Source organism: Rhizophagus irregularis, chromosome 15 (assembly GCF_026210795.1).
Source record: "Rhizophagus irregularis chromosome 15, complete sequence".
Taxonomy (NCBI): Eukaryota; Fungi; Glomeromycota; class Glomeromycetes; order Glomerales; family Glomeraceae; genus Rhizophagus; species Rhizophagus irregularis.
The window spans coordinates 2,232,322-2,254,623 of record NC_089443.1 but is presented as its reverse complement, the minus strand read 5'-3'; the positions used below and the strand labels follow the sequence as shown (position 1 = coordinate 2,254,623).

At 30.7% G+C, this 22,302-nt stretch overlaps 7 protein-coding genes across 7 annotated transcripts; 2 read left to right on the top strand and 5 right to left on the bottom strand.

Annotated features, from left to right (window-relative positions):
* Positions 1-71: 71 nt before the first annotated feature.
* On the top strand, positions 72-2,173 carry OCT59_007210 (uncharacterized protein; the record flags this gene model as incomplete). Its single annotated transcript, XM_066147131.1, has 4 exons — positions 72-170; positions 248-340; positions 616-1,000; positions 1,290-2,173. The coding sequence occupies 4 exons, from the start codon at positions 72-74 to the stop codon at positions 2,171-2,173; spliced, it is 1,461 nt and encodes a 486-aa protein (XP_065998550.1).
* A 3,290-nt stretch (positions 2,174-5,463) lies between these two features.
* OCT59_007209 (uncharacterized protein) lies at positions 5,464-5,730 on the bottom strand (the record flags this gene model as incomplete). Its single annotated transcript, XM_066147126.1, has 1 exon — positions 5,464-5,730. The coding sequence occupies one exon, from the start codon at positions 5,728-5,730 to the stop codon at positions 5,464-5,466; it is 267 nt and encodes an 88-aa protein (XP_065998549.1).
* Positions 5,731-7,163: 1,433 nt separating this feature from the next.
* OCT59_007208 (uncharacterized protein) lies at positions 7,164-8,133 on the top strand (the record flags this gene model as incomplete). Its single annotated transcript, XM_066147120.1, has 2 exons — positions 7,164-7,796; positions 7,948-8,133. The coding sequence occupies 2 exons, from the start codon at positions 7,164-7,166 to the stop codon at positions 8,131-8,133; spliced, it is 819 nt and encodes a 272-aa protein (XP_065998548.1).
* A 3,517-nt stretch (positions 8,134-11,650) lies between these two features.
* On the bottom strand, positions 11,651-14,172 carry OCT59_007207 (uncharacterized protein; the record flags this gene model as incomplete). The annotated part of the gene is made up of 15 exons (XM_066147114.1): positions 11,651-11,795; positions 11,875-11,931; positions 11,981-12,024; positions 12,104-12,135; positions 12,586-12,629; positions 12,712-12,752; positions 12,843-12,874; positions 12,983-12,998; positions 13,087-13,127; positions 13,210-13,260; positions 13,340-13,372; positions 13,713-13,727; positions 13,807-13,848; positions 14,038-14,051; positions 14,141-14,172. The coding sequence occupies 15 exons, from the start codon at positions 14,170-14,172 to the stop codon at positions 11,651-11,653; spliced, it is 639 nt and encodes a 212-aa protein (XP_065998547.1).
* A 3,467-nt stretch (positions 14,173-17,639) lies between these two features.
* Positions 17,640-18,428, bottom strand: OCT59_007206 (uncharacterized protein; the record flags this gene model as incomplete). The annotated part of the gene is made up of 2 exons (XM_066147103.1): positions 17,640-17,860; positions 18,044-18,428. The coding sequence occupies 2 exons, from the start codon at positions 18,426-18,428 to the stop codon at positions 17,640-17,642; spliced, it is 606 nt and encodes a 201-aa protein (XP_065998546.1).
* Positions 18,429-18,620: 192 nt separating this feature from the next.
* OCT59_007205 (uncharacterized protein) lies at positions 18,621-19,789 on the bottom strand (the record flags this gene model as incomplete). Its single annotated transcript, XM_066147097.1, has 4 exons — positions 18,621-19,018; positions 19,112-19,259; positions 19,337-19,516; positions 19,577-19,789. The coding sequence occupies 4 exons, from the start codon at positions 19,787-19,789 to the stop codon at positions 18,621-18,623; spliced, it is 939 nt and encodes a 312-aa protein (XP_065998545.1).
* A 662-nt stretch (positions 19,790-20,451) lies between these two features.
* Positions 20,452-21,370, bottom strand: OCT59_007204 (uncharacterized protein; the record flags this gene model as incomplete). Its single annotated transcript, XM_025332358.2, has 5 exons — positions 20,452-20,669; positions 20,941-21,057; positions 21,130-21,184; positions 21,251-21,298; positions 21,362-21,370. The coding sequence occupies 5 exons, from the start codon at positions 21,368-21,370 to the stop codon at positions 20,452-20,454; spliced, it is 447 nt and encodes a 148-aa protein (XP_025173036.2).
* Between the last annotated feature and the right edge of the window lie 932 nt (positions 21,371-22,302).

Sequence of the window (22,302 nt, the reverse complement as noted above, 5' to 3'; positions counted from 1 at the left end):
ACAATGTCACATGAGAGTGCCAATCAAAATAATTCCTGATCGGCGAAACTAATGTTCCGGACAAGACAGATATGAATATTTCGGTTATGACTAGGAAGCTTGCAAAGCCAATATCTATTTTTTTGTTCAGAACTTTGGGGACCTTATTAGGTAGAGAACATAAACTTTTGGTGAGTTTTAATATTGCTAATTTATTTCTGACTCCGCGTATTCTATGCATAATTGACGACCATTTTATTCTATCCAGAATATTGACGTTGGGGTAAATGAAATCGGATTAGAGTTAATGTTGGGATATTATGTTAGTATAGATAGTTTAGATGAACGAAACACTGGTGTGGTCTGTAGGCATTAGTACAGAAACGCCCACCATTTCACATTGTAAAACAAGTCTATGTATCATCGAATCATGTAATTTATTTACTGTATCAATAAAGAATTCAAACCGAAATACATTGTATCAAATATATTTTTCACGGGATATGGAGACGTGTGGTGAATAAAAAAAGTGAGACCTGAAGTCCCACTTGGGTAAAATGCATTTTAAATAGATCGCATCCTATATGAAAGTTATTATCGAACATGCTTGATTCATTGAAACAACGCGTCGTCAAGCTCCTGGCTGAGAATGCCGAGATTAAGGCTGAAAATGCCGAGGTTAAAGCCGAAAATGCTAAATTAAGGCAGGCTATAGAAGAGAATGAAGCCAGATTCGTAAAACTAGAGCAGAGCGATAAAGAAAAGGCTGAGCTCATTGCAGAACTAAATTGTGATGTCGGGAAAATCAAACAGGAGCAAATTGCTATTAATGTTTCGGTGCAAGACGGGACATCCGTGGTGAAATATCCCACTCGTTCAGAATTACAGGTGACTTCCCAATCATCCATTTCACCGCCTATTGAGGGTAACTCTGAGAATAGCTCCAATGTAACTCAACCCACTCATGCAGGGTCTAAATTATTGGAGGATAGACAGACCGATGAATTCCTGATTTTGGTAAGTAAGAAGGAGGTTAGTGATATAATGAGACAACGCAATAGAAAAACTTTTGCGTGGATCAACATATTCAAGCCAAGATCAGGATAAGCTCTCAATTTTCCAGAATAATTCCTCTATGCCCCTAGAAGATTCTGTGGAAACTGAAACTAATACAAGCAGTTCGCAATCATCAATCAAATTGAGTGTTTGCAGAACAGGAGAAGTTCAAGTACTACCCAAGGATACAAAAGTTTCCTATGATTATATAGTAGCCCAAGATTTTATATAAGAAGTGTCTTCGGAATTGATAGATGAAGATGATGTCCAAGTTATTGATGGAAATCAGGAGCTTACAACTGACATGACAATAGAAGTTGAGCTTGCTCATCTATTTCTAGAAGTAAGTATTGAAGGAAAGAACACTACTCAAGCTAAACAAAAAGAGATTTCATGTCGCTACTCATATGGGAAAAGGTTCGAAGAAAGTGTTCAAGAAATTATTGCCAGAAATAATGTTTCAGATCAGACGGCAAGAAAACAATTATTCCAGGATATAATAAAGCATCTTTCTGGAATAACACTGGAAACCTTACGTAAAAGAACCCAAAGGGCCATAAAGATTTACAAACTGTTTGAAAAGATAGGAGTAGATAGAATTAAGAATATCAAATCTTACAGTGCGGATTCTATTTCAAAGTTTACTAAGCCTCAAATCCAAATTATTCTGAATTATTTCGGTGGATCTTGCTATGCTGATACGGAGATAAAAAACCCTAACTCATATTCTGAATGCAAAGATATAGAAAAAGTGAGACCTAAAGTCCCACTTGAGAAAAGCCAAGGGTCTGTCCCAAAAAAATTACCAGATGTTAAGATATGCACTCTGCCCACTTCTCAAACTTTGAAAACCAATCAAACTAATGCATTAGAGGTGCAAGAGAAATACTTGGATTCAGTTGAAGTAAGTACATCGGCAAATGTATTTTCTTCCAGTCAATCTAATCCAACCTATAACCGCACCTATTTTCGCAACAAGATATTGGATCAATATTCTAATCTATATAGAGAATGTAGTATTGAAAATTTTGACTATTGTGGGATTACTGATGAAACAACATGTGGAGACTATATCTGCCCATTATGCAAATTAGGCCATGATGATGCACTGGTCGAAATCAAAACTTTCGACCGTTAAGAGCTTTCGGCATAATTTTTGCCGATTGGTCATGTGATTCGTCACATTTTTTGACCAACGGCAAAAATCGGTAAAATCAATCACAAATCGACTGATACTGATTGTTAAACGAAAACTCGTTCAGTCTTTTGGTGAAAAATCGACTTATACCGATTGTTATACGAAAACTTGTTCCTTTAAGGTCGTTCAGTAAATTTTGCCGATTGGTCACATAAATCGACACAATTTTGCCAAATAGTAAAAAACATTATTTTTTAATTCGAATTTTATACTTTGTTTACATTGTTTATATTCAGTGCATAATCATTAACGAAAATTTTTATTGTAAAATGAATTTCGTCTTGTTTTTCGTCAAGTAATTATAATAAAAATACTACAAAAGAATCTTTTCGTAAAATGAAATTTCGTCTAATAAACGTGTCTCTCGTCAAGTAATTATAAAAATTAAAAAATAAAAAAAATAATTCGGCCAATTTTTACCAAAACACTTAATTATTAACGAATTTGGAGTTTGCGATTAATTGGATTAATCGCCAAATATTCAATAGCATTACTCCGAGTAGAAATTCGATATTTTGATGGTATAAATCGACAAAGGATATTATGTACAGGAATAATACAATCGCAGCTTTCATCATAAAATTCAGATTTCCACAACTCGACGTTACAGCTCTCGTCTTCATCATCAATATGAAAATAATATCGACTTTCACTCGTACTAGCTGGTCGATACCAACGAATATATGCCAAATTATGTTCCATTTGTCCATTTGGCAAGTCAACTGTATGTTTGAAGAAGTATTGAATTTGTCCAGGATAACTGTCGACTTCCCCATCACTAGTTATAAATTTGGCTAGGACACACGAGCTTTTTGTATGTCGAACTGACATTGCAGAGCCAAATACTTCGGAACCAATTCGGCATCTTCCAAATTGATTTATCTTTTCGAATTGTTATAGAATCTTGATAATTTCATCTGCTGGTTTGCGAAACTTGTACATTTCGATATAAGAAGCGATTATAAAAAGCAACCATCAGTTCGAAGCATTGATTCGGTCATTGTGCTTCAGAACTAGGCTACGCATTTCTCCATGAAAACGGCTCGCATCCAGTAATAGTCGATTAGATGCTTTTAGCATTTATTAAAACCAAAACCGCTACTAGTTCATCGAAGAAAATTGGTCGCAGCCGATATTGAACCGTTGTTAAAAGGGTCGATCTTCAAGCAATTCTAAGCCTTTCGTTTGAATGTCAGAACTAATGATATCTCCAATTCGATTATCATTCATTATCCGACGCATTATTTCCGGTTCAATTTGTCTATTACTTGTTGTTATTAACGAGCCTTAAAAATTATTAAAAATAAGACTAACAATGTAAACATCCGAATAAAGTAAAAAGTAAAAAAAAGAATATCTTACCGAGTATTCCATTCATACGCTCAAATGAAAAACACCAAAATGCATACAATGGACCAAAATCATTCGAACAATCGCACAAATGGAGCGAAAGGTGAAGATTAGGCGTAATTTTTACTCTTCCATAGTGTACTTCAATAAGCTTAATTATTTTAATTAGCCTCTGCTACTTCTTCCATTAATTCAATTTCTAAAATTCGGCTTACTAAAATAGAACAAACTCTAACGAAATGTGTCAAGATTTTTCGATCTTTTGACGGTAAATGTTCCCACAATGAGGTAGTTGCGTAGATCATAAAGAAAATTCGCCACTGATCGGCTGTATAGTTCGAAAACCCTTCTCCGCGCTCAATATTCCTGGGAATTCGTCCCCAAATCAGCCGGTATTTTGAATTGATTCATTTTTCAATTTTTGCTTCTTTAGATCGTTCGGGGTTAAAACACCCTCGTCGATCCAAATCCTCTTCATTATCCACCTCGCAATTCCTAAGAATAAGCAGTGCATTGGATCTACAATAATAAAACGAATTGGGTCAAAGATGCAATCGCAACTCCGACCACCTAACCCCTTTTTCACTAATGAAATTCTTTCGAATGGGTGGAATTGCAACTTCGCCATGCAAGAGCATTCTGACGATGTTCGGTCGAATCACGAGTAATGAACCAATTCTCCATATCCTCCATACCTGCAAAATTATGCCGGTGGTCTTCATAATTTGCTCGTTTCATACACCGATGGCAAGAAACCAAAGCTGAAATATCGCCCGCATATTTTTCGAGCAGCAGGATATCGCACGAAATTAGTACTAAAGCCGCACGAATATTTTTCCCGTTTTGGCACTCAAATGTTCGATTTAAAGTTATTCCACTCCATAGTAACTCTAATTCATTGACAATAGGCGCAATATAATGATTAATCTTGTGAAGCATTCTTCGTTCGGTCTAGTAGACCGAAAACCAGCAAATTTTCGCTACAACTCAAGAATGTCAAGGGTAAATTACAGACAGCCGCGTAAATTACCCCGATACTATAAAATGTACCATCGTAGGGCTGGAACCAATCAGGTTTATCATTAGTCCTAGATGTGAATGGCTACTTCTACGGAAAAATTTGGCTGAATTTTCATCGTCAGTTTCTCTTAATGTTTTCCAGATTTGACCGTCGTATATATCGGTCGGTATGTTATCGAATTGTCGACGATTTGACCAATGTCGAAGTAACCATTCAAAGTGAGGCCGACGATATAGAGTTTCCAATTGTTGATGAATCGGTATAAACGGATATATTAATTCTGGCTTTTTAACCTCTCTCTCAGCCAAGACCGTTTGACACGATTTCGTCCTTCGAGACGCAGAATTTGGAAATTCGACGTGACTGCATCTTATGATACCGATACTGTCATTTTTTTGAATTTCGTCCATGTCTGTCTTATTATATAATTTATGACATTTCAGACATGGCACGAAACTATGGAAACGATCTTTCAGGCCAAGTTGAGTTCTTGCCAGATATAGAGAGTCAGGAAAGCTATCGTAAATGTCTCCACCGATTTCTTTTAACACTATTTTCATGAATTTTAGTTGAGATTCGGTCACTGTTTCAGGGAGATTTAATTTTTTCGAAAGGTCATTATCCACAATAAAATCCATGAAAATTTATCATCTATTGTCGTTTTTTCTTCCTCTTGATATGACTTAAAATCTGGCGGTGAATAATTTTCAAAAGTATCGGCAAAAGTTCCATCATTTGACTCATTGCCATCAGAAGAAGAAGTATCAGTATGTTGTTCATAATCAGAATTGCTCAAATCTTCTGTTCCTGAATGTTCGAGCATAATTTGTGGGCGATTTGCGTAGCTTCTTGTACGGCTTCAAGGTAAAAAAATATATTCGTTTTCGTTGTATTCTGGAGTTGTCGAATTATCTTTTTCATTTAATGGAATTGTTGTCGAATCTTCTTCAAAAGGAGTTATTACCGAAATTTCTTCATTTAATGGAGATATCAAAATATCTTCATTTATCGGATTTTCTTCTAACGAAGTTATTGTCGAATCCTCTTCTTGATTAATTAGTAACAATGAAGCCAAACCACTATTAAGATTCGAGTCAGTTGTGTTTTCCGCCGCTTCGTGAAGCATTTTGGTTCGTATTACAACCAGTTTTCCATTACATTTGTCACAATAACAAGGGACTTTGGTTCTTTTTTTTTGCTAAACCTTCTAGAAGATAGTCGGTTTGCTATCCTTTCTGAACCCATAATTTGATTAATCGATCTTCTTCTCGTCATGTTTTATAAAATTTGATAAAGAATCGGTTATAATTAATATGTACTTTAAAATTTAACGAAATTTTGACAAATGAAGTCAATTTTTTTCTCTTGAAAATTAAAATTTTATGAAATTTTTTTTTAATTTGAAAATTTCGGTTAAATTGATCCGTTAGCAATTGATTTAATAAAAGTTTAATTTCGAGATTTTGATTTAGTCGATTTAATTAAATTTTCAATCATGAGAAATTTTTTTTAATTTGAAAATTTCGGTTAAATTGATCCGTTAGCAATTGATTTAATAAAAGTTTAATTTCGAGATTTTGATTTAGTCGATTTAATTAAATTTTTCAATCATGAGAAATTTTTTTAATTTGAAAATTTCGGTTAAATTGATCCGTTAGCAATTGATTTAATAAAAGTTTAATTTCGAGATTTTGATTTAGTCGATTTAATTAAATTTTCAATCATGAGAAATTTTTTTTAATTTGAAAATTTCGGTTAAATTGATCCGTTAGCAATTGATTTAATAAAAGTTTAATTTCGAGATTTTGATTTAGTCGATTTAATTAAATTTTCAATCATGAGAAATTTTTTTAATTTGAAAATTTCGGTTAAATTGATCCGTTAGCAATTGATTTAATAAAAGTTTAATTTCGAGATTTTGATTTAGTCGATTTAATTAAATTTTCAATCATGAGAAATTTTTTTAATTTGAAAATTTCGGTTAAATTGATCCGTTAGCAATTGATTTAATAAAAGTTTAATTTCGAGATTTTGATTTAGTCGATTTAATTAAATTTTCAATCATGAGAAATTTTTTTAATTTGAAAATTTCGGTTAAATTGATCCGTTAGCAATTGATTTAATAAAAGTTTAATTTCGAGATTTTGATTTAGTCGATTTAATTAAATTTTCAATCATGAGAAATTTTTTTAATTAATTTGAATATTTCGGTTAAATTGATCCTTTAGTAATTGATTTAATAAAAGTTTAATTTCGATTAGACTTTTTTTAACGATTAATTAACTTATAAATCAAATTTCGGTTTTATTTTTATCAAATAAACTTTTTCCCATGGAAAGCTTATTTTGAATTTATAAAGCTCCATCAATCGAATTTTTTCGCAAAAATAATTTTATTTTTTCGATAAACAATTCTCATAATTTTTATAAAATCTGCAATACATTTTTATATTGATCAACTTTTATATAAATCGAACAATATTTTTCGTCATTTTGAAAGAAAGTTCTACTTTATTTACTAATTTTACTATTCTTCTGTTTATTAAAATCTCTATAAAGAATGAAACGATCTGGAAAAAAAAGTGTCGAAAAAAGTCGTCAAGAGTCTCACAAACAAACTTCTTCACAGGAATTTGTAAGTTCTGATTCTCCCAAACAAACGTCGATATCGAAACAACAATCTGCAGCTTCCGGTTCCGGTTCTACCAAAACTCAAAAACAAGCGTCGAAACAACAATCCGCAGCTTCTGGTTCCGTTTCTACCAAAACTCAAAAACAAACATCGATACAGGAATCCGCAGCTTCCGGTTCCAGTTCTACCAAAACTCAAAAACAAACGTCGATACAGGAATCTGCAGCTTCTGGTTCCGGTTCTACCAAAACTCAAAAACAAACGTCGATACCAGAAGCTTCGGAAGATAATGGGCCATTTCGCTTAGTGGTACCATCCAGCTTGTACTCGCAACAAAGCAGGATGGTACCACCGATTCATAATGTAACCGTACATAGGGAATTAACGCCCATTACACGCACAGCCGAACCATATAGGAGCAATGTACATAGGGAATTAACGCCCATTACACACACAGGCGAACCGTATAGGAGCAATATACATAGGGAATTAACGCCCATTACACGCACCACCGAACCGTATAGGAGCAATGTACGCACCGCCGAACCGTATAGGAGCAATGTACGCATCGCCGAACCATATAAGAGAGAATTCGAAAACGCCAATTATACGTGAACCTTATAGTAGTAATTGGACTAGAGATGTAAATGGTGAGCTACAATTGACTTTTGTATTCATTTTAGAGTTCTGGTCGACTTTAACGTTTTTTTAGAAACGTATGATCTCGAAGAAAAATGCCTACTTACGGGGAAGAATCGATGAATTAAATTGGCAACTCGATAATGCAAATGGCGAGTTGCGTGACCTACGGCTAGATGTTGGCCAATTACAATCGTATAACAATATACTTAGTCAGGAAAACGACGGCTTGTGTCACCGACATTCATCTGTCCTTTAAGATATCGAATTTGAAGAGGATCAACGACCAACAAAGCGTAGGAAAGGAAAAAATCTTGTGCGCGATTCTGAAGATGAAATGGAAGTAGATGAAGAAGAAGCTAGGGTTTGTCCAAAATTCCTCTTTCAATGTATGCTTTTAACGCTCGCTAAACCGATATTTTGTTCAATTTAGGCCGAGATGAAGACGATTCTAAAAACTTTTCCGATTGAACTAGAATTAATATACGATGAAAAGTTTAGCAGTGAGTCGAATGATGAAATTCTTCGACAGATTATACCTCGATTAATTGAAGCGATGAAGCCAAGGTATACTACGATACAGGCAAGTCAAGTCTTAGCTTGCCGCTTTTACATAAACATCGCAGAGTGCGTTTGTTATATAAACAACGCGGCACTTTAGACAAAGATAATCGTCGTCTACATCGAAACAATCGGTTAAATGAGGTAAATAATTTCTTTATTATTTCAAAAAAAAAAAAATCTCATCATTCGTCAAAACTTTAAATATAGAAAAAAAGCACGACGAGTTAAAGGCGCAAAATCACTTTTCGACAAAAATGACGAAAAACTGGAGAATTATGATCGAAAAGAACTTTTGAATGTTTTAAGCGACAACCGATATCGCTCTCCAGAGTATTCTGAATCGGATGAGGAGCAACCAGACGGTAAAAGACATATCAATGTTTATAATCCGTCTTGGAGATCTGAAGAGGTTCAATAACTTATTTGTCGTATTTTTATTTTTTATTTTTTATTTGTTTTATTTTTTTCGTAATAGGATTGATTTTTTTTCTAATAATAGTTAATAGATTTATTACGAAATATCTTGGACCTAACACGCTTTCTCTCTTCAATCTGCACAACTGATACGAACGCGAAATTATGACGATGAGATATATAATATCGTCTCTCGTCATCCACGAGGTGCTCCAAATTGGACCTATGTGGAGCAGAATACGCCGGCCGATACCGACTTTTCTGAGCCGGAGACGCCGATTCAAATGATGGATAATCTAATAATGGCGGAAGATGCGGAAGTGTCGGCGGAGATGGACGAAATAGAGGTAATAGAAGATTCGGAACCAACGGGAATGGAAGAATCGGAACCAATTGGAGTGGAAGAATCGCCGGAAACGGAAGATGAAACAGAAAAATGGTATAAATTTGTACTTTAATTTTTGTTTTGAGTTTTTGTTATACTAACTTTTTTTCGAATTTTAGATTGATTCGTCAGTTTTTTTTTGGATTTTTTTTTTGAAAATTATGGGTTTTTTTGTGGAATTGTGGATTGGATTTTTTTATCATTTTCGTATTATTTTCGTAGGAAATTTTTATTATTTTCGTATTATTTTCATATTATTTTCGTAGGAAATTTTTATTATTTTAGTATTATTTTCATATTATTTTCGTAGGAAATTTTTATTATTTTAGTATTATTTTCGTATTATTTTCGTAGGAAATTTTATTATTTTAGTATTATTTTCATATTATTTTCGTAGGAAATTTTATTATTTTAGTATTATTTTCGTATTATTTTCGTAGGAAATTTTATTATTTTAGTATTATTTTCATATTATTTTCGTAGGAAATTTTTATTATTTTAGTATTATTTTCGTATTATTTTCGTAGGAAATTTTTATTATTTTAGTATTATTTTCGTATTATTTTCGTAGGAAATTTTTACTATTTTTGTAGGAAATTTTTGCGATTTAATTAAAATAATTGGTAAATCAATCGAAATAAAATCGCTGTTTTAAAACTTAAATTTGCTAAATTTCGTCAAAATTATTATGGTCGATTTTATTTATTTTTGCAAATCGGCAATTTAAATCAATATCGATTTTTAGACGAATAGTCGATTGTTTATGACGAATTTCATTTGCATGGCAGGTTCGAATTTTATTGATATGTACAGCCGATTTTTTTAACTAATTCCGAAACTTTGCCAATTTCTAATTGCGAGTGGCAGGCATTACGGTGCAAATCGCCTATAAAATTAGTTGCCGATTTTTTTGGTACTGATCGGCTAAGGTCAGACCAAATTTCGTCCAACATTCGGCAATTTAAAATTTTGCCGAAATGGACTACTCTGACCAGTGATATGGCTTGGTAAGTTTCGTACATTTCGTTACGAAACTCCTATTTTTTCTTTAAGAAACATTCTAACTGAATGGTTTTCTTTTTTTGTAGGTTATTGTAACAAGATAATAGTTCTTTGGCTTCTTGCTTGGTGAGTTTCGAAGATTAACCTTCGAAACTTTTTGTTTTTTTTTTGATGTTTGTTTTTTTTAACATTATTGTACTTAATTACACGTTATAATTGAATAATTAGATAAATTGTTAATAAAATTAGAATCAATAAATTGTTATAAAATTTGTATAAAATTACACAAAATTGTTGCTTAATTATTACTCAATTGTCAGAAATTGTCTTAAAAATATTACATTTGCACTCAATTGTCCAAAAATTGTCAAACAATTGTCACTCAATTGTCTAAAATTGCTAAAAATTTTCTAGCATTTGAAAGTTAAATTTTGGTAAAATGGTCCATTTTTCCAAAATTTGACAAAAAAATGCACAATTTACCAGAATTTTCCCGGTAAATTGTGCAACAATGGAAAGTTTTTATTTCAAATTTGCAATTTACGTATCATTACAAAAAATTCATCACAATTTACATAACATTGGCCTAATATTGCTAAAAATTCACCACAATTTGCACTTCGTTTACATAACATTAACTAAATTCACCACAATTTGCATTACGTTTGCATAAAATTACTAAAAATTTGACTAAATTCACCACAATTTGCACTTTGTTTACATAACATTACTAAAAATTTGACTAAATTCACCACAATTTGCATTACGTTTGCATAAAATTACTAAAAATTTAACTAAATTCACCACAATTTTCATTACGTTTACATAAAATTACTAAAAATTTGCCTAAAATTTACACAATTTACATTACATTATTAAAAATTTGACTAAATTCACCACAATTTACATTACGTTTGCATAAAATTACTAAAAATTTAACTAAATTCACCACAATTTACACTTCATTTGCATAGCATTACTAAAAATTTGCCTAAAATTTCCCACAATATAATGATAATTTACTGAAAAATTTCTCAACATTTGAATTAGGAATTTTGTAGGAATTCCGCCATTTTGACAAAATTTGCCAAATTGTAAGACCTTCATTATCTCAAAATTGTAACACAATTTACCCCAATTTACCGGGATAATTCTCAATTTGCCAGAAAAATTCCAGGCAAATTTTGCGACAATGACATCTGTTCGACCTGTGAAAGTTCTGCGCAGATTTTTAAATAAAAACCTTCGAAATACTTCAGCAATTTTTTTCAGTAAAAATCTGCGTCATAATAATACAAATTAATTTATTGCATTAATTACTAATTTATTTATATAATCAAAATTACTTTTTTATTATATATTAACAAGTTTACAAATACAATTGAAATCTATTACTAGTCATTGCTATTCATCATCTCTTTACTGCACATTTACATGTTGTTAATGGTTTGGACATTGTTCCAGTTGGTTCGATTCCAACAAACAACGGATACCTACAAACGAAAAAAAATTTCAAAGCAAGCAGCTTCGAAATATCTAACCCAGCAGTCTGGGACCTAAATATAGAAGAAAAAATGATAATTAGTATAACGATCGTTAAAGAAGTAAAAAAAAAAGAAACTTCAAAGTATTTACCTTTGAAGTTCTTTAAATGGGAACCCGGGACCTAAAATAAAAGAAATACGAACGTTACTAACGTTCGTCAAATAAATTAATAAAAAATAATTTTGGAAGGTTTTACCTTCGATATGGGAGATCCGGAACTTGTCTTTCAGCTTCCTTTACCTAAAAAAAAAGATGTACGAACGTTAGTTAACGTTCGTCAATAAATTAATTAATAAAAAATAATTTTTGAAGGTTTTACCTTCGATATGGAAGTCCGGCAGCATCCTGGATCTACAAAAATAAAAACAAACGTCAATGAACGTTCGTTAAAATAAAACAAAAAAAAATTATTTTTTCGAAGTTTTACCTTCGAAATTTCATCCAGGAGGCATCTGGAAAGCCGTAAAAAGGAAAAATTGAAACGTTAGTAAACGTTTCGTTCAAATAAAAAAAACAAAAAAAGTAAAAGAATTTCAAAGTTTACCTTTGAAATTCTTTTCAAGAGGGTTACAGGAAGCCGTCAACCTATGAAAGAATAATATCGAAACGTTAGTCTACGTTTCGTTCAAATAAAAAATGAAAATACAATAATTTCAAAGTTTCATCTTCGAAATCCCGTCCAATCCAGGTGGCTACCAGAAAACCTACAAAAGAAAAAGAAATCGAAACGTTAGTAACGTTTCGTTTAAATAAAATAAAAAAAAAATAGTTTCGTAACAAAAAGTTTGTTACGAAACTAACCATATTGAAAATTCCATCCAGGCTGAAACCAGAGAGCTGAAAATCTAAAAAAAAAGAATAAAGAATGTTAGAAACGTTCTTTAACAACAATAAAATAAAAAAAATAAAAGAATTTCGAAGAAATACCTTCGAAATTCCGTCCAGGAGAATTCAGGAGAGCCGGAAACCTAAAAAAAGAAAATTGAAACGTTAATAACGCTTCGTTAAAATAAACAAAAAAAAATTAAATAAAAAATAAAAATAAAATCGAAGTTTACCTTCGAAATTAAAGTTCTTCGGCGTCCTAGACCTACAAAGAAAGAGAAAAACGAACGTTAGTGATGAACGTTCGTTAAAAAAAAGAGACTCCTTTTTTTTTGAAGTTATTTACTTTTGAAATTGAATCTGAGACACATACTTTCGGCGTCTTGGACCTACAAAAATGAAAACGAACGTTAGTTAATGTTCATAAAAAAAACTAATAAAAATAAACACTTTTGAAGGATATAAATGATAATATACCTTCGAAATGGAGCTCACGAAGCGTCCAGAGTGCCGTAGTCCTACAAAAAAGAAAAACGAAACATTAGTAAACGTTTCGCTAAAATAAAAGAAAAAAAGTAAAATGAAATTTCAAAGCCTTACCTTCGAAATAGGAGACCGGAACCTGCCTTTCGGTTTCTTGTACGGTTGTACCTACGAAAAGTAAAAAAATGAACGTTAGAATTAGTAACGTTCATTAAATAAAATAATAAAAAAAAATCGAAGATTTTACCTTCGATATGGAAGTTCTTTCGGCTTCCTTTACCTAAAAAAAGAATAACGAACATTAGTGAACGTTCGTTTAAATAAAAAGAAAAAAAAATTCGAAGGTTTATTTTACCTTCGATATAGGAGCCCGGAACTCAGTTTCGGCTTCCTTTATCTAAAAAATAAGACGAAACGTTAGTTAACGTTCATCAATAAAGTTAACAAAAAAAAAAATTTTTTTTTTTCGAAGGTTTTATCTTCAAAGTAAAGTCCGGAGCTGGTTTTGGCGTCCAGGACTTATAAAATATAAAAACGAACATTAATTAACGTTCGTTAAATAATAATAAAAAAAAATCGAAGGTAAAGGTTTTACCCGAAAGTTGCGATCAGAGCCGTACTTTGGCGTCCAGGACCTATAAAATGTAAAAACGAACGTAAATTAACGTTCGTAGGTATAAATAAAATAAAAAAAAATTTGGAGGTAAATTTTACCTTCAAAATAAATATCCGGAACCGTACTTTGGCGTCCAGGACCTAAAAAAAAATAAAAAACGAACGTTAGCGACGTTCATTAAACAAAAATATAAAAAAAAATTTTGAAGGTAAAGGTTTTATTTTCAAAATAAATGTTCGGAACCGTTCTTCGGCGTCCAGGACCTATAATCAAACGTTAGCAACGTTCGTTAGATAATTTAATTAAAAAAAAAATGTCCGGAGCCGTACTTTGGCTTCCAGGACTTAAAAATATGAAAAACGAATGTTAGTGGCGTTCGTTAAATAAAAAATTATTTTTTTAAAATAAATTAAGATTCGGAGGTAAGCATACCTCTGAATTCCAATATCTTTGATAGGTTCCATCCGGAATCTATATAATATAAAAAAAATTATTTTTTTTTAAAAAAAATAAATTAAGATTCGGAGGTAAGCATACCTCCGAATTCCAATATCTTTGATAGGTTCACAGGTTGAAAAGTGAAAAATCAGGCATCAATCAGTCACCAATCGGTCACCAACCAGGTAGCTGATTGGTGACCGATTGGTACCTGATTGGCATTTTCGCCGAAATACCGTCGCCAATCAGGCAGTTTGCTAACTTTTGATCCAGTGATCAGAAAAGGATGAAATATAGCTCATTAGAATCGTCTCAACAAGACGAATCTAATGGTAGTAAAATCGCATTTCTAGGATTAATACTTGATGAGAAATTAAGTAAAATATAAAAATGAAAATGTATCATTTATATTTTATTTAATTTTTTATTAACTATTAATCCTAGAGATGCGATTTTACTACCATTAGATTCGTCTTGTTGAGACGATTCCAATGAGCTATATTTCATCTTTTTCTGATCACTGGATCAAAAGTTAGCAAACTGCCTGATTGTGGCTTGATTATTTGGCGAAAATGCCAATCAGCAATGCGGACGCCAATCGTCATCAATCAGTTACCTGATTGGTGACCGATTGGTGCCTGATTTTTCACTTTTCGACCTGTGGTTCTATCCGGAACCTATATAATATAAAAAAAAAAATTTTTTTTTTAAAAAAAATAAATTAAATTTCGGAAGTAAGCATACCTCCGAATTCCAACTAAAATCATCGATAGGTTCCATCTGGAACCTATATAATATAAAAAATTTTTTTTTTCTCTAAAAATAATTAAGGTGATATACCTCCAAATTAAATTGACAATAGACTCTATTATGTTCTTGACTTACAAACTGAACGTTAACTGATGTTCATTAAAAAAAATTTTTTTTTTTTCAAAGAAAAAAAAGGAATACGACTCCTTTTTTAGTTCTAATTTCCCTGCATGTTGCAGATTATGTGCCGAATGTTGGACAAATTTGCCTTAAAGACTCCGAACCTTGCAAATAAATTTTTTTTTTTTTAAAAAAAATTTCTCTGATAAGTTTCAAAGCTTAAAAGTAATAGAAATATTTTTTCTTTGGAATATTTAACAGATTATTTCCTAAAAGGTGTTGTAGAAAAATTATTTCACAAAGTTTTTTTCTTTAGTAATAAGTGTTGTAGAAAAAATTATTTTTTTAAAGTCTTGTAAAGTTTTTTTTTTTAAAGAGTAATGTAGAAAAAATCATTTAGGTATTAAATCAAGTTAGAGTTAATTAAAGTTTAAATATTAAATCAATGATGAAATTGCAGATCGAACTGATATTTTAATGAAAAAAAGCAAAAATCTGCAAAATTGCAGACTTCCGCATAAATTTCACATAAAAAAAAGCAGAAATCTGCAAAATCGCAGATTACCGCAGAAATTCATACATAAAAAATCGGAAACTTGCAAAATTGCAGATTATTGCATAACTTTGTAAAAAATAAAAAGCAGAAATCTGCAAAATCACAGACTTCCGCATAAATTCACAAAAAAAATGCGGAGATCTGCTAATTTTACAGATCTCCGCAATTCTGCATCTTAAAAAATTTCCTGATGTTAATAAGCTTAAATTCATCAAAATCCAATCACTGGATTACTTAAAAATAGAATATGTACAATAAAAAAATTTGAAAATACCTTTGAAATATACAATTCTAGTCAGAATTAACATGTAAACTCTATGCAAACTCTAATATGAGTTGTATGAGAGATGTTCAGGGTCCTACTATAATAGTTCTCCAATATATATTAATACTTTTCACTGGTTCTAAAGTGGATCACAAATTAATTTTTAATCATATATATTTTATTTTAATAGTTAATTTTTTTTTTTTATAAGATACTTATAATTATTAAAAGAAAAAAAAATAACCATATCTGCCGATCTGCAGATTTTGGACCCTATTTAGGAATTTATGTGTGACAAATTTTCAAATTTTATTGGTCAATAAACGTGTTGATCCTCGTCAAATACCTAAGAATACCTCGTAAACACCTCAAAACACTCTAATAAAAAAAAACCCATTAGATTTGGCAAAAACCCATTGGATTCTGAAGGTGAAGAAAATGACAAAGCTGTGCGATTATAAGCCAAAACTTTTATTGAAAATAACTTACAAATATCTCTTTTCATAGAGTTTCATTTATACATTTTATAAGAGCTGGACGCGTTTTGTTTGTAAAGTTTTATATAGTTACGGTACTAGTATTTAAAAACCAGCTTTTTCTAATAGTAAATATGAAACTAATTAATTATATAGTCAAATTTATTAACTTTTTATTTATCAACAGCCGTTCACTCTTTTACCCATCAGCATGATAACGGTTCCTTATACTCCTCCCCATACTCCTCCACCAAGTAACTTCTTTCTGTGTTTCACTTGTGGAAGACAATTTAAAAGTTCGCGAGGCTTAACACAACACACTAGGGTAATTAAAAAATATAATCAACGCCAAGGTCTTGATGATGTGCCTGCTAATACAATTTCCGAATTTAAAGAAATTTTGGTGATGGAGATACACAAAAAATTGGTTTTAAATTTTAGGTCTATAGGAAAGAAGTTGGTATCTATACTATGTCCTGAAAGTATTTTTTTTCCATTTTTTCTGGACATATTCATTATTATTCTAAAGCAAAAGGAAATTACAAATGTATCTTTCATGGTGATGGTGCATATCAAATTTTAAGTGAAATTTTGAATTCTGATCAATGGGGAAAAAAAGGTTATTCGCAAAAACAAGAAACGTATGTTGTATGTTTGAATCCTACTCCGTGGAATTCTAATTCACATGATCAATCAGAAGAAATAGATCCTCTTGAGCAATTGATTCATCAACAATCTAAAAATTACAAGAAAACTAGACGGCCAAAATTTTCGCATAGGAAAATTTTAGTGGAATGGAAAAAACGTGTATCAAGAGAAATTAACGGAAATTTATGTACAGCAGGATATATATATTTCAATTTTTATATTTCACAATCCTTTGTATTATAGTTATAGACATATAGTATTTACTCTATCACTTATTAGAGTAAAAAAAAAAAAAAAAATTGAAATTGGTAAAACACATTAATAAAAATTTATTGCAATATATTAATTAACTACAATAACTAACCAAATACAAAAATGCGCCTAAATAAATAAAAGTATTTATTAAATAAAATTAATTAATAAAATATAATTGTTCTTTTTATTTAATGCGAATTCTCTTAACTTTTGGAGATTCGGATAATACATTGTAATTAAAATAAAGTGATCTATTTTCATATTCTATTATCTCCTGTATTGCGGATTTTTGTTTAAGCAAATCACCACCATTTTTGAGTGTTTTACGAAAAAAAAAGTAGAGACTTGATTATGGTTCTTTTTCTCGACAGCAGAACAAGAAAATGCTTTAAAACCCCATCTTTTATGCTTTTCTAAAAGTTCTCACCCGTGATAAACCAATGCATGCATATAAGGGGTTATCTGATTTAGCATATATAATCCTCGAACATATGTTTTTGGATGAGAAGGATTTCCTTGTAATGGAGTGAGAAACAGAGATAACCACTCAAGAGATTGCTGCTTTAATTGTGCTGGATCTGTATTTTTATTTCGGAGGGCACAATACAATTCATAAAATCCATCCCAAAGCTTACGAATTAATTCTACACGAGAAGGTTTGAAGAGTAATTTTAAATTAAAAAACTGCAAAACAGTTTTTTTGTCATCTCCCATAAGAGATGTATATTTCCAAACGTAAGATTTTTCATCTTCCCAGAAGTGAAAAGACACTTTTAATCTTTGCATTTCACCCAAAATAACACTTCATGTTAGATTATTAAACAAACCATTTTCTTGGATTTCTGCAAGCATCAATTCCCAGAGTCTATCAGTAATTCGTAAGAGAGCATGTAATTCATCAAAGATTATGTTTTCTATTGGAATTATACTAAAGAAAGGAGGATTAATATGTCCGTTGATTTCATTATAGTTTGTTATAAGTTGATCTATACTTTTTTCAATACACCAATTTCTATTCAAATCTCCAATTTGATTTTTTGAACAACAGCACCAGGGGCAAAAATAGTTTGCAGTAAGGCCATTTAATCCAAGACAAATAGCCAAAAATTTCCAATCGGAACTGAAGTATAGTTCAAATTTCCACAAAATTCCTGAGACTTCTAACCCATTTTCTTTGAATGATTTTAGTTCATTAATAAAGAGACTTAACATAAATTTAAGCGTATCGTATTTTTCAGTACCAGGATATAACGCCACAGTGTAATGATAATCTGCATGGTGATGTCGATTTTTATGGTTTAAAATCATAAATATCACCATAACATGTTTGATCTTCCGTCCAACGTTTCTACCATCTCCAGAAACACGCAGATGTATAATTGGATCTGATGATTTTAAGATCTGCTATTTTTGCAATTGAGGAATTAGATAGACCAAAATATCTTTTGCATTACGACGAATTCCTAATCCCATAGTATTAATAACTTCTTGTACAATCTCAGGGTTCATAATATCTGGTTCTTGAGATGTAATATTATTTAATTCATTTTTATCTTTCATATTCACTAACGAAAATTTAATTATTTTATTCATATGTTTGGTAATTGCAATTCGCTCATTAGAAACAGTATTTTCACGTGGTAAATGATGCTCTGTAGCAGCTAAATCTCGATAAGAATCTCTTGGTATTTGTCCTTGATCTATAGCTTTCACTATAGATTGAAGTTGATAATCTTTTTCCATTTGATTTTCATCTTCTTCGTAATCTAATTGAAAATCCAGTTTATTAACTAAAAATTCAACTGATTTTAATACAATTTCGTCAGATTAGTGATAAACTCCTTTGATATCATTATTAAAACTAGCCCGTACTTTTGATGCAATTTTTTTTGCACGTTTTTCAAGCGTTGATGAAGTACAATTGATGGCTGGTTTAATTAAATTGCCTCTTTTCCTGGATTCACGTGCTTTTTTTACACTTTTTAATTGTAATCCAAACACAAGAGAACCTGAAAGAGTAGCTTTTGTTTCTGGTTTTAAAGCCTGAAAAATGCAAGGAATAATACCTGCAATTAATTAATAATTAGTATTATATAGTAAAAAATTTATATAGTACATACTCTCTCATAATTATATGCTGCATCAGATGGAGATTTGCTCGAAAAAACAACATATTGAAAGTTGGAGCCATATTTAATACGAAATTGTGGTATTTCATTAATATAAACAATTTCACAACGAATAGTCTTCTTTTTGGATGTATGTTCCCAAGTTGTTTCTACAATATAACCATGTGGAATCTTATATTGTTGAACTGGTCTTTTTTTTCATTTGTTGTTGCTGGTACTACTACAAATTACTGAATCTTGTAGACTCTTTGGTCCAGTTTGAGTTCCATTAGGATAAACACCTTTTTTTATAATTACATAGTTGAAGCTACGTTTAGTGACTTTATTTACACGTTCACGATACAAAATATTATTGTTTATTGGATAAGTAGAAACTTCTTCAATTTGAAATTCGTCAATATTTTCTTGGTCAGTAATATTTTCTCTATCAGACATTATTTCCATTGTTGAAAATAAGATTTTTTTCAATTATTAGTGATAATCTTCACGTGTTTATTTATATGGTTCACAGGTTTATTTATATGGTTTACATGTTTAATTTCCCAAATTATAAACCTGGTACTGATCGTCATTAGATGACCATATATATGGTGCATTCCTTCCATTCCGCAGATCGGTGGATATGCTAAAATCTTATATTATACTTAATAATTTATAAATATAATAATTTGATTGGCTGGCTATTAAATAAGAAAAAGTATAATATAATTTGTAATTTATTCATTTTTATTAAAATATAATTAAATAAAGGATAAATCTAATTGTAACAGTCTGTTACGCGTCTTATTTGTAACAACCCCCAATTTTATCCAATTAAAATTTAAGATCGGGCGTAATGTAAACAAAAACAAAAGATCAGTTGTGTAACTAAGACAAAAGAATTTTTTAAAAAATTTCAAGAAACTGCTTATAACTTAAAATTTTGTCTATGAAACTGTCTTAAGTACATTAAGTAAAAGTTTTCCAAATTAAATTTTGCATATAAAAATTTTATTTGTGAAACACATTAAATTTATTATTAAAAAAAAACAAAAAAAGGATGTTACAAATAAGATATGTAACAGGCTGTTACAAATACATTTTTTCTTAAAAAAAAAAGAAAAAATTTATTGGACTTCTTCTGAATTATTATTAGTATTGTTATTATTGTTGTTTTCATTTTCTATTTTTTGTTTTTTATATCTTTTATAATAAACCAAAAAACCAATTATTATTAAAATAATAATAATTGGAATTATAATTGCTATAATTGGTAATGATAGTGGTGATGATGCAGCTGGTATTGATGGTGGTGATGGTGGTGATAATGATGGTAATGGTGATGCTGGTATAATTGGATTTGATTGTACAGGTTATTTATAAATATTTGTAATTTCAAATGAAATTTTTATTGGATTGGATAAAATTGATAAAATTGAATTTGTTTCTTTATCAAATCCTATTCCCTAATTACAGTAAAATTTAAAAAAGTACCATAAGTACAAATTGTATATTATAAATTATCAATAAAAAGAGAAATTATATTACCAAAAGTTACAATCATTTGTAAATTAATATAAGTTGAAGTATGACCCATCTTGACTTTAATGTTTTACCAGTAATTGGCTGTATCCAATTGTAGATTGGATTTGAAATATCCAATATAACTAATTCAGGTTTTGAGGAAACTTTATAATAATAACCTCCATATACAATAATGGTATTAAATTTAGCTAAAAAAAAGTGAAATTTAGAATAATTAATAATTTTTAAATGCTTTATAATTTAAATTATTAAATTCTTACATAAGACTGCTGAGTGCATTTGTCGGCCTTCAGGAATAATTTTTCCAGTTGGATTCTATAAGTTATCAATTAAATGTATTAAATATTAAAACAATATCTTCATTTTATATTTAGTCATTACCATTTTTGCATTTGACCAATTATCTTTTAATGTATTGTACATGGGAATCTAAAAAAAAAATAGGTAGTAAAAATTTATTTCTTTTATTTTAAGATAATTTGCTTAACAAACCTCATTCATATTTGCATAGGATTCATCTTGAAAAACCCCTCCAATATAAAAAATTAACCCATCTTCTGTTAAAGTAGCAGTTATAGGTGTTGTCGAAATTAATTACGGATTTACTACGGTTACGGCACGTGCCGCATTGCCGACTGTAAATTTTATTAAGGCATTAAGTTCGGCCAGAGTTAAATGATCTTCGTGATAATTTCCTTTTTTGGAATATAGTGTAACCATTGTGTAACTCGATTCTCCATTTTTGATGGGAAGCAAATTTTCCTTTTATGGAAATTTGTGTAACGTCATGTGATAACAACAAAAAATTCGGACGGCATTACCAGCATTACCGGCATTATAACCCTATTTACGGCATTACAGATAATTTACAGATTTCGCCGAATTAATTACGGTATAGCCGAAATGCCAAAATTGCCGTAATTCATAAATTTTGACGACAAGTATAGTAGCAGTATATCCATATCTTGCAAGTGGTGGATTATTATTTACTTCAAGTGACCAAATTGAATCTTGCAAGTTCAAATTAAATATAATCATTTTGCCAAAAGCATCACTTTCTGATCCAACAAAGATATATATTTTTCCATTATTAATTACGGCCTGAAATCCTTCACGTTGCTGTGGAGGTATTCCAGTATTCGGAAAAACCATTCTTCTTTACTAGTACAGTGACACCTCTATAAGTGCACCCTCTATAAGTGCACGCACTATATAAACTCTCTTTAAGTGCACGGTGGATCTGATCCCAACTTATAAGAGCTCTTAATATTTTACTCTCTATAAATGCACACCCTCTCTAAGTGCACATTCTACTATTTTTTTACTATGGTCCCGAAGGGGAGTGCCTTCAGAGGTGTTGTTACTGTACTAGGAAACGGAAATCGTTGTAAGTCCGGAGTGAAAGATTTATACAAAAATCCAAATATCTTTAA